General features: G+C 45.7%; 1 protein-coding gene across 2 annotated transcripts; it reads right to left on the reverse strand.

The window, feature by feature from the left end:
• Positions 1-470: 470 nt before the first annotated feature.
• LOC123128435 (uncharacterized) lies at positions 471-10,075 on the reverse strand. Of its 2 annotated transcripts, none has more exons than XM_044548434.1 (23): positions 9,835-10,075; positions 9,596-9,672; positions 8,728-9,435; positions 7,863-8,044; positions 7,687-7,758; positions 7,472-7,606; positions 6,398-6,516; positions 5,927-6,220; positions 5,771-5,858; positions 5,475-5,580; positions 5,198-5,308; positions 4,735-4,898; positions 4,289-4,409; positions 3,831-4,055; positions 3,553-3,743; positions 3,253-3,420; positions 3,067-3,172; positions 2,272-2,409; positions 2,009-2,173; positions 1,735-1,938; positions 1,217-1,411; positions 1,075-1,146; positions 471-995 (listed from the first exon to the last, which is right to left on the reverse strand). In XM_044548434.1, exons 2-23 carry the CDS (start codon positions 9,653-9,655, stop codon positions 843-845), a joined length of 3,777 nt encoding a protein of 1,258 aa, XP_044404369.1. In that variant the 5' UTR covers positions 9,656-9,672; positions 9,835-10,075; the 3' UTR covers positions 471-842. The 2 variants fall into 2 exon arrangements, with proteins under 2 accessions (XP_044404369.1, XP_044404368.1); XM_044548433.1 differs by having other exon boundaries at positions 7,687-7,761.
• Positions 10,076-16,677: the final 6,602 nt, after the last annotated feature.

Consider the following 16,677-nt stretch of genomic DNA (forward strand, 5'->3'; position numbering starts at 1 on the left):
AGTTTTTTAACTTATATAAGAATTAAATGTAAATAACATAACAGATGGAATTTTCCATGCATGCATAGTTGCATGTTGAGGTGGGCATTTTTCTATGTATGTTGAATAATGAGATGAAATGCTTGCATGGCGGGAGAAATATGTTAGTGGGAGCTGTCTATTTAGATATAGAAGATCTGATGATGCTAGTGTACGTGATTTAACAGCCATGAAATCTATCAATTTAGAGATCTGATTTATCTACGCTTCTACCCTGATGATAAATAATTGAAAGAAACTGGCAGTTTTTAGTTGAGCACACCAAAATGCTGCTGCAATTTTAAGAACAGTACAAGGCACGGGTTATCGCAAGTAACTTTCTCTCTTCAACAAGAGATTCAACAGTAGAAGACATGAACTTGATATATTTCATGGCAGTCTAATGTTTCATTTACCAACCACAATTGAATTTACCTATTCAAACACATTGATGAAACGATGACCATCAAAAGGTTGCCCCTTAGCATCTTACCAAGATACAAAAATTAATATGATCCAGTCAACATGTTCAAATCAATATTAGTTATTGTGAAATCTCAGCTAGCTAGGTGCTACCAGTGAAACTACCACTACTCCACATTCAGACCATCCCACAGACAATGGGAACATATTTTAACCTGGTTAACCAGCAAAGCACTATTTTTGCGGCTTCTTAGCTCATGTATTTCACCAGTAGCCCTATGTTCTATTTCTTACTATTGTCTTGTCTTCTTTACAAAGATCTCCACAGCATCACTTCGGCCTTGTCATCATTTTCTAAGCTGCACACTCGAATGTGCATCCATATGTACACAACAAAATGATCAATAGTAGAAGCCCGAATTCTTCTGTCGGGGAGCGTCTTTGCAGAGAATTGACCTCACTTCCATGATGGACCTAGGCGGCTCCAGCTCCTTTGGCTGGAGTGTGTTGCCAAGCAACTGCTGCATCTGGGATGCAAATGTATCATCGAGCACCTGCAGTATTACAAGTTTATATGACCATAGCAGCAAAGAGGAGCAACCAACAACAGGAACTGTAAGAAAATGAACTTACCGACACTGCAACTCTCGCGCCTTTGTACCAGGCCTTGTTCTCTTTGCGGTTTTCCAGGAAACTCAAGACATCCTAAACCAAGGTTAGTTAGCAACTCATATGATACGAGGAGAAACAATGGTTCTATTGATCGTTCACTTACCTGCCCCATACGGTCCCAAAAGCCTCGGCATATGGCTACAAACACATGAACTTCTGAGACTTTGTGCATATGATTTATTGCCCCAATTAGTTGATCATTCAACTCCTGCATCCTGCCGCGGATATCTGACTCCAGGACCAATCCTTTTGAGTCTTGGATGATCTTCTTGAGCTTTGTGGTGCTCTGCATGCGGGTCTGCACATAAAAATAACAACATATTGTAACCAAAATGACCCGCACATTATCCAAGTGTAGTGACAGTAAAACTTCCCGCAAAACTGACAGTAAAGCTGAGTCTAGGACTAGATATAACCAAATTACTGCAGTTGCAAACAGTTTAAAAGGCTACCGGAACTTGCTACTATCAAAGCCTAATTCACCAATAGTATTCCTCAATGCAATTGCCAAATCTACGTAGCAACCCAGCATGACATGCCAATTAACGTTTGCAGTACATGATGATAACATCAAGTTGTAAATAATGGAAGCATGGTTTCAAGTTTGGCAAAAACACTCACATTCTCAGACAACTTCTCGACGACTGCTTGCATGTAGTTTCTGAATTTCGCCCTCAATGTTACTGTAACCTCACTAAGTCTTTCGCCGATGGCAGCTGAATTTCCTCCATGAGGTATACAGGAACTCCAGGACCTCAGATGGCTCTCGATCCGCGGCCGCAGAACATCCAATAGTCTTTTCATTGTGTTCAAGAGGATCCCTAGCTGTGAGCACATAGGGGTCAGACATCAAAATCTGAAATTCTAACAAATGTGAATGCACAAGAAAACTTACATCTTCAGGTACAACATAAGGGCACGTTGAATTGCGCTTTGCTAGCTTTTGTACATATTTGAGGCCAAATTTTTTGGGGGCGATACAATCTTTAAGTGGGGCCAAAGTATCCACATACTGCTTTTCGAGGGAGTCGATTACCGCTTTCTCAATATCTGCAATAGCCTTTTTTGACAAAAATTCACAATAGCACAAGGTAAGTCAGATTTCCATTCTGATGCAAACAAGTCAATTAAAGGGTCTGCAAGTGAATCCACACATACATTCTCAAGAACAAATATGTATTCTGGCCATCGGCAAATGATAACCTCATACTCCGTCAATGTGTTCTTCAGTAAATCATACATCTCATCCACAAAAGGTGTCGTCATATGCTGAGTCCTAACTCCTGACCATTTAACCTGATAATCGGAAAAGATAGGATGAGACCCCAAAATATCAAAATACTGAAAAGCTGGTGCACCCATATATAGATATTGTGCAGTAATTAGTGCAGCAAATAATAAATTTTCAGAATATAAAGAGTGAAAACAGATCTGTTGTACAGTAACTAGTGCAGCAAATAATAAATTTTCAGAATTTAAGAAGTGAAAACAGATCTGTCTCAGTTATTATGTCACTCAAGTTAAATGAGACGTCAAAATTACAAACTCTGAAACAACTGCCTGGCAAGCGCGTTCATCTTTAGACAAGGCCCGCATTTGTGCATGTGCGTGCATGGGTGTACTAACAAAACTTTCAATATCACTAGTTAATCATCTATAAGTGGTTTTAGGTATTGAATCAGTTCACTACTGGAGAGATGTCCACACCCATAACCTTCATCTGATTGCTTGAGTTACTTTAGTTATTAACTCTTAGTGGTTCCACTAACAACCAAGCCAGTGTCATTTAAGACCCAACAAATGGAAATAGAAGAGAAAGAAATGGAGGACTCACAGTTGGCCACCAACATAATATTGGACATTAATCACTTATTAACCATTTATCATATAGAAATATGTGCCAACCATTTATCATATGATTTAACCAAAAGCAAACACAAGAGAAACATTTACCTTATCCAGTCTGCAATTTTCCAGCAGTGCTCTTCGTTTATCTTCAATCCATAATACAATGTACAAATGGAACAGCTCTTTTGCATCAACACCAGCTTTAATAGAACTGAGGATTAAAAAGTACATTAGTCTTGCATATACAAGACACAAGTGCAAGAACAGAGCCCAGTTAACAAGGATACTTACCAAATGTTCCAGCTGGCAAGATCCTTCTGAAAATCTGCAGTGGCGATCACCAAATCTGCAACCGGAGAAGAAGGGCCAGTAGGAGGGCACGCAACAAGGAATGAGCGTAGTCTATTTGAGAGCTCCACACTATAGATGGCGGCTGTCAAATTCGGGAGGTCGACAAAACTGTGGAAACAGAAGAATAAACAGAGATTAAAGCAAGGTAACAGAATCATTTTGTAGTGAATGCTTCTCATAGATCATACACAATGAACAGTTTCTAAAAGATGAACAGCAGGCCCGGAAACAATAAAGTACCTGGGAAGTATGTGATGGTTATGAATTTCAATGTCTGTAAATATTTCATTGCGTATATTATGGCACAATGATTTCATCTTCTGGTAAGCAGTTGTGAAGGTCACCATGTCCATCTTTATGCCTTCAGAATTTCCTGCCACAAATTCATCAGTTTCGAGCATGTGCCTCCGCGAGCGCTTCCTGGCAGCAGTCTGGATATAAATTAAAACTTAATAAGCATCAGCATCTAGAGATAAGGTTAACATACATATACATATACAGAACAGTTGAAGAATGACCTGGAAGTAACCACAGAGTCTCAGTTGGGCCTCTGGAGATAGCACATCATGGAGAAGACTGTACAGCTTTATAGCCGGCGCCAGGGCTGACGCGGCCAATCCAGTTGGAGGCCTGAAGTCTTCCGCCAGTCCAGAGACCAGTGACTCATCAAGACACTTGTAATTCTCAAATACCATTGCTAAAGTTTGCTCGATTTGCTCCTCCACTTCCCCCAGTATTCGATTCTAATGAAGCAATCAGTCACATGTTCATGTTGAGATGTCAGGAGCAGGTAATGAAGAGGCTAAAGAGCGGGATGGATTTTATTGATTTCAGCTAACTAGATTAATTTTCTTGTAACATCGGAGAAACAATAGAATATTTACTCCAAACTTAAGAAATTTGTTACCTATCTTGTAAGATAAAAATACCGTTCAAGCCAAAAAAAAACATCTTTTCATGGAAAAGGAGCGAGTACCTCTTGATGGCTCAATGTGGCAGTACCATGGCTCTTCATTAGTACTGGGAGCAAGAGCTCGTGAACCAGATTCAGCCAATCAGCGGTAGGGGTTGCAACATCCACAATATACGAGAGGTACCTTTAGGAAGAATGATAAATAGCAGCTCACTGAGGAGGGGCAAAAGTAATTTGAAAGAAGAGACAAACACTCGATGCAAACCCAAACAATCATAAGCAAGTATCACAAAAGCATTTCTAGCACACTCAAAGTCGCAACACCAAATATAGGGGCTGCAATCAACTATCTATCATGATGTAGCAGACAGACATGAGTATTAAGGTAAGCTAAATCACACAGAACACAAAAATCATGCAAAAGGACTGAAATAGTAAATACTGAATACAAGTGATAATAAAGAGACCAAAAGAAGCTAGAAAGAGCTGGGACTACTGTAGCCAAGTACCTCAACTTAGTGTACGCATCTGAAACCCCATAGTATGACGCAAATTCTGTCAGCAACCATTTCCAAGAACCTTGCAAGACAAGATTCCGTTGCTGAATGTGTTGTGCCTTCATTGCAACTTCCAAAACAATATCGTATGCCACAGTCTCTGCGACAGAGCCATACTACAAGAACAAAGAAAGGTATGTTAAGAAATTGGTCAGCATGTCAAAAGCATGACGCATCCATTCACTCTATCATCAAGAAACATACACATCCAATAGTTCTTTAATGGTTGACATCCTAATAAATAGGATTCCCTGGTTACTTGTATTGAAATCGATAGTATTCCTCAGTACAAGGACATTCCGGAGAACCTTTTACTTCGCTGAGACAGATAATCTTAATCTTAATGCACTAAAACTAAAACTAGTGCTATAACTAACAAAAAAAAGGCAGCAGCACTATAGCCATGCATCAGTACCTTTGTGTTGTTTTCATCTGCAGCGGTTGTATATTGAACATATAGATGTATGCGGCCCACGAGTTCATGCTCTGGCTCCCGGTATATTGACCACCAACGAAGTTTGTCAGCCTGCACAAGAAAATTCAGAAGTTTTCTGGGGAACATCATCAATTGCGCTAAAAGGCACACAATTGGTACATGGTATATCAAGAAACACCAAGCTATGGAAAACTATAAAAACCTTTTTCTTTAAAGAACTTTCAAGCAAGTAACAACATGGCAAGGAAAATCTTACAGGTTCCTCTGCCATTGTAGCAACTTGAGCAACAACACGCCCACAGGGTTTTCCTTTGGTATCAGATACATCAATGATTAAATCATCTCCAAGGCTATCTGGAAAGCTGAAATGTAAACAGAAAGATATTCAGCTTGACACCAATTTCATAATATATATATACTATGTCCTCACAAAAAATATTTTTCAACATATATATAGCACATTGATTGGGTCGCTACATCATCAGATACAAAGTTAACAGTGGCATATATGTTATTAAATAACATGCTATATAGAAATTTCTCTTTACGTACAAGACATGTGTTTCACCAGATCCTGGCTGCATTGGTACCACGTCGTCTTCAGGTGAACTTTTAAGCCTCAGTTTGCATGAGTATGTCTCTGAGGCAAGAATATGGTGAGGTCAATTCAAGAGGCTGCAGGTCATGAAAGAAATAAAGCATATTTACCTTGTATTTCATCGGCTGAACTGCTGCGCAAGGTAGTCACACCAACTTTTAGCAGACCAGATACCTGCTTTATATATTGAGCACTTGCTTGCATGTATGCTAAGCTATGCTTCGAGAAGGAACTATTAGGAGGCACATGTGTTGCTACTTGAACTCTCCTAACTGACTCCCACCCAGATGTGATTGATGATTGTACGTTGGACAAGCGGTGACGAACTGAATCAAATTTCACCACTGGCAATGATGAAAAATTGCAACCAGAAGGCATGTCTACAGACATGCGAACTTTGCGAACTGCAATTGAAATCACATTATGTTACCATTTAACATCTTGGCAATTTCTGAGAGTAGTTTGCAGAGCATGTAAAGAGAACTCCTAATAGCTAGAATGATCTGCGGCTCTATTAGAAGTCCTCACAAACAGCAAGTTGAAAAAGGGAAAGATTTGGCCTGCATTTGGGAAGTGTGTACCTTGAACCTTCATTTTTCCAATTGTTTTCTTGGGTTTTGATGCAGCTCCTTCCGTAACTCGTTCTGATGCCTGTTTTGTCATGAGTTCCTCCTCCGATCGCAGCAGCACATCTTGCAAGCTGAATGAAACATGCAAAAATATCAATTTACCTAGGATTATAATTATTGACGGATTATATTCATATTTGGTGCATTAAGTTTTCACTGCAACATGTAAAAAGATAGTACATTGACCAGCATGAACAAGTAACAAATGAATGATATGCTTACAAAGTACAGATAGGTACTCCCTCTGTACCAAAATATAAGACATTTTTAAACACTAAAAATCGTCTTATATTTTAGTACGGAGGGAGTATTTCACTCCACCTTAGAGTAAGTCGAGAGGTTTTGAAGCGCTCAAGGAGGAGATACTGGTGTGTTTACTTAATGGCATTGTGAGTTTGCGACAGTTCTTTTTTGAGTGATGATACTCAGCAACAAGACACTGATAAAATATGCTGTTCTTGGAAATTTTGCAATATCTTAGATTAGAACACATGAAAAGTTGAATGATTGGTGTTTACGGAGGAAGAAGCTATTTTGGCTGATTCTATGTCTCTTAATATTTACAATTTGCATCAACAGAGGGGCACTGAGCTTTCAATGGAACAAAAAAAAAATTGCGGGTAATCAATGGAACAAATTGACTTAAGTTCAAGCATGTCTTTTGCTTCCAGAACAGATTGAATATATTGTCATCAGAAGAACGGGTGACGATAGTTGCAATAGACTGATGAGACATGCTAGGATCAGACAAGATCCCCAGAGGCGCAGTAGCTAAGAGAAGGTGCCCCCATGAAGGCCAGATGGATTAGGCTAAAGTTCAGAACAGGTTGGATTCAAACTTCTTCTAGCTTTGTGTATCCAGTTCAACTTTATCCTTAACTAAAATAGCTATTGTGCATAATAACTATATGCATTTCCACAATCGCTCATGGTAATTAAAATCGGTAAGAAAAGTGCAGCTAGAATATTTCATGACATCTTTCCAGTTGATTGTTACGAGCATGAAATAATTCAACCATAACTCACCTAAATGTGTCTCTCAATAATGTGCATTCATTTTCCAGAAAAACCGGAGCTTCCATACAGCCTCTAGCCCATGCATGAAGACACAGGCGAACACAAGCATCATATGCAAGCACAGAATACCAGGGACCTTGCAAACTGTTTTTTTTAATGGAACAGGTTAGTAGAGAAATATGGAACAGTAAACAAATTTTTATTTAAATGTGTGCTCTACATACCTGGCATGAAACGTGGGGACTCGAAGAGGAATTGAACTAGATGGTCTGCTGGTGTGCCTTCCATTCAAAGCGCTGCTACATGGTAGAACAAATAGTCAGAACGACATGCCAGCAGAAGAAATACAATTGATTCCTGAATAATGGTTTGATCAAGCATCCAGTATTACGAAAGCTACCTATCAGTTTTTTCGGGTAAGTCAGCTCCCACAATACCATCACCATGGTCCTCCTTTTTGACAGTTGAACCATCCGATGCACTTGCTTTTGCACAAGTTCTGGTATCACTTTGAGGAGCTGGTGAAGTTTCCTGACTATAACCATGTATTGGTGGGGCACTCGGGACATCAGATGAACCATCCTGCACACAACCCATTCGATTCATCAGCAAAATCTACTCAATTATGTAAGAACGGTATCATAACATCACATGTATTCTAGAAAGCATGGCAATAGATGACCCTTGCAGCCTATGGGCCCAAATGACCCAGAGAAAAGAATCAATTTTTGGCAGCAATTTTGGGTCCTAGGTTACATCATGGATTAGAACCAATGACAAATACGATTATGATGCAGTTGCGGAATTGAATTTTTCTTGCATTTTCCAAAGGAGAGTGAATATCCAGATCACAATTGTAAAGCAAAATCGAGTTTCTCCTAATAATTGAGGGGAAAAAGATCGGCCAGATCATTATCCAAGTGGACTAAATGCAGAAGCATGTCATCCTTAAGCAGATACCAACAAACAGCTTGTGTATCTTAACAGTAGTATCTGGAGAAGGTTTGTTCATTGAGCAGAATATTTGTTGCAATATCGCTATGTCGAGCAATTACAATGCATTGCCTAGTGCAAGTGCAAAGATTATCCATTCGACCACATTATTGTACCAAGTACGAACAATTGTGAAATCAGAAAAAATGTCAGAACTATCATATGCAGCCGAGGAGTGGAACTAGTGCTATTCGCCCATTTGATATGGCAGAGAATGAAGCAGGACTAAAGAAAATGATAACAGTTCATCAATTAGCACAGAAAAAACTAACCATTTTAGGAGAAGATTTGACATCGCCTCGAGCAGGAACATGAGCAGAATAGTGTTCTGGCTGGTAAGCTCTCGAGTTTGAAGGCTGAGCTGCCGTACGAGCCGCCTTAGGAACCGCATTGCTCGCTTCTCTCCGGACTGGACCGGTATGAGAGTACTCAGATGCGTACCCACCCTTGGAGGCCACGCCATTGTTCCGCCCCGACACCTGGCTTGAGAACTCGGAGCTGCCCGCAGAGTCCGAGTACTCCTCCTCCTCGACGTACGCAGCAGCGCGCGCCTGTGGCCGCCGCGCCTGCTGCGGCTTCCCCCTTGGGAGCGCCGTGTCTCTGGAAGAGCTCAGATCCGAGTAGCCGTCGCTGGAGTAGTAGTTCTGCTGCCCGGGCACGTTGGCGTACCGGTACAGGGGCACGGCGGTGCGGCGGGGGACCTCGTCGCGGTGGCGGGGCGAGGAGTCGACCGAGTACCTGCCGCCGCTGCAGACCTCGACCTCCTCGGCGTCGGAGGACTCGTCCATGTCGGAGGCCGTGGAGGCGCTCCCGTTGTCGGTGGGGCGCAGCGGCACGGACGCGCGCGGCAGGTGCCCGCTCCTGTACTTCTCCGGCGGCGGCATGCCGAGGCCGAGGCCGCCCGCGCCGCGCGCGGCCCGGAGCGCGTCCATGCGGCCGTGGCTGTGCAGCGCCCCCGCCCCCGCGCCCGCGCCCTGGCCCTGCCACATTCGCACCAACCAACCGGCACTGATGAGAGACGGGGAGCCCCAGCAGCTCCGGAACAACAACGGGCTCACTCAACCCCAGCTAGGGTTCAGTTCAGCCGAGGAAACCCGCCGCGGCGGCGAGGAGGAGGAGGAGACCAAGGAGAGCGCTCACCTCGCGCACCCACTTGAGCGCGTCCCGATCCAGCCCCTCCGTGAACATCATCGCCGGCATGCAAATCCCCGGCCGCCCTGCCGCACGCACCGCCACCAAATCCGCACACGGAATCAGCAAAACTCCCACCCAAATGCCGCGCCCGTGAATCCCGGCAAACGGAACAAAAAAAAACTCCCCAAAATGCCGCCTCGAGCACGCGGATCCGGGAGCCGAAACGAAAACCGCCCGCAGCTTACCCGGTACGCCACCAAATCGTCGGCGCGGGCTCGGCGGCGGCCGCTCCTCCCTCCTGCCCCGCCCGGGGTTTGAATTCGCTGGGAGGCAACAGCTTCCAATTCGGCGCAGCAGCGGGAGTGCGAGTGCGAGAGGAGGAGGGCGACAGCGACGGGAGCGTGGAGCGGCAGCGGCGAGTGGTGGGGGAGAAAGAAAGGTCTGGGAGGGGAAGGGGGAGCAAAGCAAAGGGACAAAGAGGAGTTTATTTATTTATTTAGTGGCGAGGGAGAAAAAAAACCACTGCTGCTGCTCCCGTAGTGGTTTTTAATTTCGAATTAATAACGTGACGGAGACGACGGCGGGGGAGTTTGCAGTTAGGCCCCTGCCCCGTTTTTGGAAAGTCATAGAGGCAGGTGATAATATGATCTTGGCACGCACGCACGCACGCGCCCCGCCACGGAATTGTATCCGCGCGGACATGGAAACCATCTACTTCGCGGGGTTGGAACGGATCACAATCCTCACGTATCTCCTCTTCGATCTCCCGTGAGTATCTTTTCCGTCACGGTAATGGAGATGCGTACTGCTTCTTACGTGGGGGTATGTGTGATTTTGTGGGAATGGAGGGGGGTTTCGGCGAAAATGAGGAGGAACTCGTCTCGCCTTCCGTTTCGTTTTTGGAGTAGGGGAGGAGGACGGGCGCGTGCGTCAGGCCCAACGGGAGGGCGCGGGGGCCGCGGCGGCCGGCGTTGACGGCGTCAGCCGGGGGCTCCGTCCCCCTCACTCGTAACGGTCGGACGACGTGGGGTTGATGGTGGGAAGTGGGCGAGCGCGACGACGACCGGGTGGACCGGGAGTGGCGCGGTGCTGCTCTGGAGTGAAGTGGACCCGTGGGAACGCGGCCGCTCTCCCCACAAGCACCGCTCCCACCAGGGGGAAGCTAAGCCGTCCATTCCCCACTCGGTGGAATCTGGGACGTTGGTTTTGGTGTGGGTTGTTTTGGGCGGCGCGTGGGTGGGGTCGGGTGGGGCACATGAGCGCGGGGCCCGCGTGCCGGGCCTCTTTTTCGAACGGCGTGGTCCGAGGCTGCATGGGAATTTCCTGGTAGCGTACGTCGTGGGTGGACGGACGGGTTTGCCCTCGGCCCTGCGCAGGAATTACGGCGGTGCGACGAAGGTATTGCCACCGATGGAGTGGCACGCAGTGACACGGTACGAGCTTTCGGCGATTCCCTTTTTAAGGCGACTGTGACGTGGTGGGGACGGGGTGGTGAGCCGCAGGGGAGCATGTGGCCAAAAGTGGCCATCACGCCCCGCTCCAGCCTATTTGGCATTTTGCATTTTCGTTTAAACGGCTGGTAATTAAAATAAACTACACTCTAGAGTCACTTATTTATACATATCCATATTAGCCGCACTCCAAATTTTATCCACTCCCAAGAAGTTCAAAAATTCGAAATTTCTTCGTGTTCCCGGGTTGGTTAGCACGTCGCCGTCGCAACTTATTTTTGTACAGTGGCACATGTAGGCAGTACTAGGTGTCCGTCTTCCCATCATCATCCGGGCCATTTCTCAGCCACGCGCGATGGCCTCGCCAAGCTTTTTCCATTGACCCTCGCGGAAAAAGGGAGCAGTCCGGCCGGTCGGGTCAGACGAGACGAGAGAAACGCCGCAGGATTCGGTGGGCGACCGCCGGGCGCGCCATGCACCCGACCTCTGTCGACCTTCACTCTCACTCACTCACATGGAACGTGCTGCGAGCGCGAGCTGGAGCCATGGAAAGGTTGCGCCCGTCCGGGTAATCTACTTACTACACATAACTGCCGGTTAATTACGTTAATTTCTTCAATAATACTCTGACACCCCCTTGACCTTCCGGTCCAATCTTGCGTGGAGTTTCCTGCCCGGCTCGCGTCGTCGTTTACCGCGCGGTGTGAACGTCGCACGTGGAGCGGAAGCATCTTCCTCGCGAGATCCTACTGCTTGCTTCGGTGGTAAGGAATGTCAGTCAGGGCGACCGGAGGTATTGCCATTTTTGGTTTTCTTTTAACAGCAAGTGGGCCGGGACGCAGCGAAGAACTGCAGACGCGGACGAGGGGCAAAGGTCCGTGGAACATGGGACCTGAGCCTGAAGGCTGCGACCCGACGCGGCAATTTGCCTGGAGCTGCAGGAATTCCTGAAAATGGGAGTGGATGGATGGACTACGCGTCCCTTTGCGTGGATTGGCAAAGCCGGTGGTCGGGCAGGGCACACAACGATGGCGGCTTTTTTGGTACGCAGATACGCCGTTGTACTATGATTTTATCGGCGCGCACGTATACAGTGGTGGACTGGTGCCTGGAGGCAGAGCTGAATACTATTTGAAACTTTAGTTCGAACCGGGGCTCCGGTGTGTGTGTCTGAATTTTCCTTTTCATTAAATGATTTGAGCATTGTGAAATTATGTCCATGTTAACGTTCCGAAGAACTGTGCAAGCGCAAAACACATCCTAGAGCATCTTTAGCAGATCACTTATATCGTTGTGCCGTAAAACCACTATAAGGGAACTCTTAAAACTACCACGCAGGCTGCGATAGAACAGATAACACAAATTTCTATCGTAAAATACGAATATTCCATCCATAAGTGATTTTTTATTTATCTTTTTTCCGTGTTTTATCCCATGGCATCTTCTTCCCCAAAATCACCCGCACAAGCAAACGCCCCCAGCCCCGACGGCCACCTCGAGCCAGCATCCATGGCGGAGTTGTCGCGGCCACCCGAGAGCTCGTGGGATTCAGTCGATGCTGGTCTTCGATGAATCTGCTTGGATCCAGTATTTGTTCGTGTGTCTACATATTGAATCCTTTCGATTTTTACTTCTTTTCATCGCAACGTTTTCTGTTTTGGTGCACTGGTTGCTACCTCTTGAGCACTGCGTTGATTTTCCCTTGAAGAGGAAAGGGTGATGCAGCAAAGTAGCGTAAGTATTTTCCTCAGTTTTTGAGAACCAAGATATCAATTCAGTAGGAGGCTACGCGCGAGTCCCTCGCACCTACACAAAATAAATAAATCCTCGCAACCAACACGATAAGGGGTTGTCAATCCCTACACGGCCACTTACGAGAGAGAGATCTGATAGATATGATAAGATAATATTTTTGGTATTTTTATGATAAATATGCAAAGTAAAATAAAAGCAAAGCAAAGGAAATAACTAAGTGTTGAAAGATTAATATGATGGAAGATAGACCAAAGCAAAGGAAATAACTAAGTGTTGAAAGATTAATATGATGGAAGATAGACCCGGGGGCCATAGGTTTCACTAGTGGCTTATCTCAAGAGCATAAGTATTTTACGGTGGGTGGACAAATTATTGTTGAGCAATTGACAGGATTGAGCATAGTTATGAGAATATCTATGTATGATCATGTATATAGGCATCACGTCCGAGACAAGTAGACCGACTCATACCTGCATCTACTATTATTACTCCACACATCGACCGCTATCCAGCATGCATTTAGAGTATTAAGTTCATAAGAATAGAGTAACGCTTTAAGCAAGATGACATGATGTAGAGGGATAAATTCATGCAATATGATAAAAAAACATCTTGTTATCCTCGATGGCAACAATACAATACGTGCCTTGCTGCCCGTGCTATCACTGGGAAAGGACACTGCAAGGTTGAACCCAAAACTAAGCACTTCTCCCATTGCAAGAAAGATCAATCTAGTATGCCAAACCAAACTGATAATTCGAAGAGACTTGCAAAGATAACCAATCATACATAAAAGAATTCAGAGAAGATTCAAATATTGTTCATAGATAAACTTGATCATAAACCCACAATTTATCGGTCTCAACAAACACACCGCAAAAGGAGATTACATCGAATAGTTCTCCACAAGAGAGGGGGAGAACATTGTATTGAGATCCAAAAAGAGAGAAGAAGCCATCTAGCTAATAATTATGGACCCGAAGGTCTGAGGTAAACTACTCACACATCATCGGAGAGGCTATGGTGTTGATGTAGAAGCCCTCCGTGATCGATGCCCCCTCCGACGGAGCTCCAGAATAGGCCCCAAGATGGGATCTCGCGGATACAGAAAGTTACGGCGGTGGAATTAGGGTTTTGGCTCCGTGTCTGATCGTTTGGGGGTACGTAGGTATATATAGGAGGAAGGAGTACGTCGGTGGAGCAACAGGGGGCCCACGAGGGTGGAGGGCGCGCCTGGGAGGAAGGAGTACGTCGGTGGAGCAACAGCCAAAAATCACGTTCCCGAAGGTTCCATTCCGTTTGGACTCCGTTTGATATTCCTTTTCTTCGAAACCCTAAAATAGGCAAAAAAAAAGCAGCAATTCTAGGCTGGGCCTCCGGTTAGTAGGTTAGTCCCAAAAATAATATAAAAGTGAATAATAAATCCCAATAATGTTCAAAACAGAAGATAATATAGCATGGAGCAATAAAAAATTATAGATACGTTGGAGATGTATCAAACATCCCCAAGCTTAATTCCTGCTCGTCCTCGGGTAAGTAAATGATAAAAACAGAATTTTTGATGTGGAATGCTACTTGGCATATTTTCAATGTAATTCTTCTTAATTGTGGTATGAATATTCAGATCCGAAAGATTCAAGACAAAAGTTTAATATTGACATAAAAATAATAATACTTCAAGCATACTAACTAAGCAAATATGTCTTCTCAAAATAACATGGCCAAAGAAAGTTATCCCTACAAAATCATATAGTCTGGCTATGCTCTATCTTCACCAGACAAAGTATTTAAATCATGCACAACCCCCATGACAAGCCAAGCAATTGTTTCATACTTTTGACATTCTCAAACTTTTTCAATCTTCACGCAATACATGAGCGTGAGCCATGGACATAGCACTATAGGTGGAATAGAATGGTGGTTGTGAAGAAGACAAAAAGGAGGAAGATAGTCTCACATCAACTAGGCGTATCAACGGGCTATGGAGATGCCCATTGAGGGAGTCCTGGATTAGGGGGTGTCCGGATAGCCGGACTATAACCTTTGGCCGGACTCTCGGACTATGAAGATACAAGATTGAAGACTTCGTCCCGTGTCCGGATGGGACTTTACTTGGCGTGGAAGGCAAGCTTGGAAATACGGATATGTAGATCTCCTCCCATTGTAACCGACTCTGTGTAACCATAACCCTCTCTGGTGTCTATATAAACCGGAGGGTTTTAGTCCATAGGACGAACAACAATTAGACCATAGGCTAGCTTCTAGGGTTTAGCCTCTTTGATCTCGTAGTAGATCTACTCTTTTACTACCCATATCATCAATATTAATCACGCAGGAGTATGGTTTTACCTCCATCGAGAGGGCCGGAACCTGGGTAAAAACATTGTGTTCCTTATCTCCTGTTACCATCCGCCTAGGCGCACAGTTCGGGACCCCCTACCCGAGATCCGCCGGTTTTGACACCGACATTGGTGCTTTCATTGAGAGTTCCTCTATGTCGTCACCTTTAGGCCCGATGGCTCCTCCGATCATCAACAACGATGCGGTCCAGGGTGAGACCTTTCTCCCCGGACAGATCTTCGTGTTCGGCGGCTTTGCACTGCGGGCTAATTCGCTTGGCCACCTAGAGCAGATTGAAAGCTACGCCCCTGGCCATCAGGTCAGATTTGGAAGTTTGAACTACACGTCCGACATCCGTGGAGACTTGATCTTTGACGGATTCGAGCCACAGCCGGGCGCGCCGCACTGTCACGATGGGTATGACCTAGCTCTGCCGCCGAACAGTACCCTAGAGGCCGCGCTCGCATCAGCTCCGACCCTTAGCTCGAAGCCAACTGCGCCGATCGAGGACGGGTGTCTAGACACCACCTCGGGGGCTGTAGTCTCAACGGCGATCGAGCCGAACACCAGCCTCATCCTCTGCGAAGCCCGTGACTCCAAGGTGCCAGACTCTTTTCCGGACTCCGAACCTTCCGCGCCCCTGCCAATCGAATCCGATTGGGCGCCGATCATGGAATTCACCGCCGTGGATATCTTTCAGCACTCGCCCTTCGGCGACATTCTGAATTCACTAAGGTCTCTCTCTTTGTCAGGAGAGCCCTCGCCAGACTATAGCCAACATGATTGGGATGCGGACGACGAAGAAATTCGAGGCCCACCCACCACCTACTTTGTAGCCACTGTTGATGATTTAACCGACATGCTCGACTTCGACTCCGAAGACATCGACGGTATGGACGACGATGTAGGAGACGAACATGAACCAGCACCTATAGGGCACTGGAAAGCCACCTCGTCATATGACATATATATGGTGGATACACCCAAAGAAGGCAATGGCGACGAAACAACGGGGGATGACCCCTCCCAGAAGCAACCCAAGCACTGGCGTCAGCGGCGCCGCTCTAAGTCCCGCCAAAGCAAAAACGGTGATGCCGGCACGGGAGATAATAACACCCTGGACAGTGCCGAAGACAATTCCCTCCAGCAAGATTTAGCGCAGGAGGATGGAGAAGCCAGCCCCCCTGAGAGAGCGGCAGACAGAGAAGAAGAGGATGATAATTACATGCCTCCCACCGAAGACGAGGCAAGCCTCGGCGACGAGGAATTTGTCGTGCCTGAGGATCCCGTCGAACAAGAGCACTTTAAGCGCAGGCTTATGGCCACGACGAGTAGCCTTAAGAAGAAACAGCAACAGCTTAGAGCTGATCAAGACTTGCTAGCCGACAGATGGACAGAAGTCCTTGCGGCCGAGGAATACGAACTCGAACGCCCCTCCAAGAGCTACCCAAAGCGCAGGTTGCTACTCCGTTTAGAGGAGGAAGCACTTAAGCCTACATCACCAGCGCATGATGCGGCTGACCGGACACCTCACGGCCGCGA

This window comes from Triticum aestivum, chromosome 6A, assembly GCF_018294505.1.
Source record: "Triticum aestivum cultivar Chinese Spring chromosome 6A, IWGSC CS RefSeq v2.1, whole genome shotgun sequence".
In the NCBI taxonomy this organism is placed as follows: Eukaryota; Viridiplantae; Streptophyta; class Magnoliopsida; order Poales; family Poaceae; genus Triticum; species Triticum aestivum.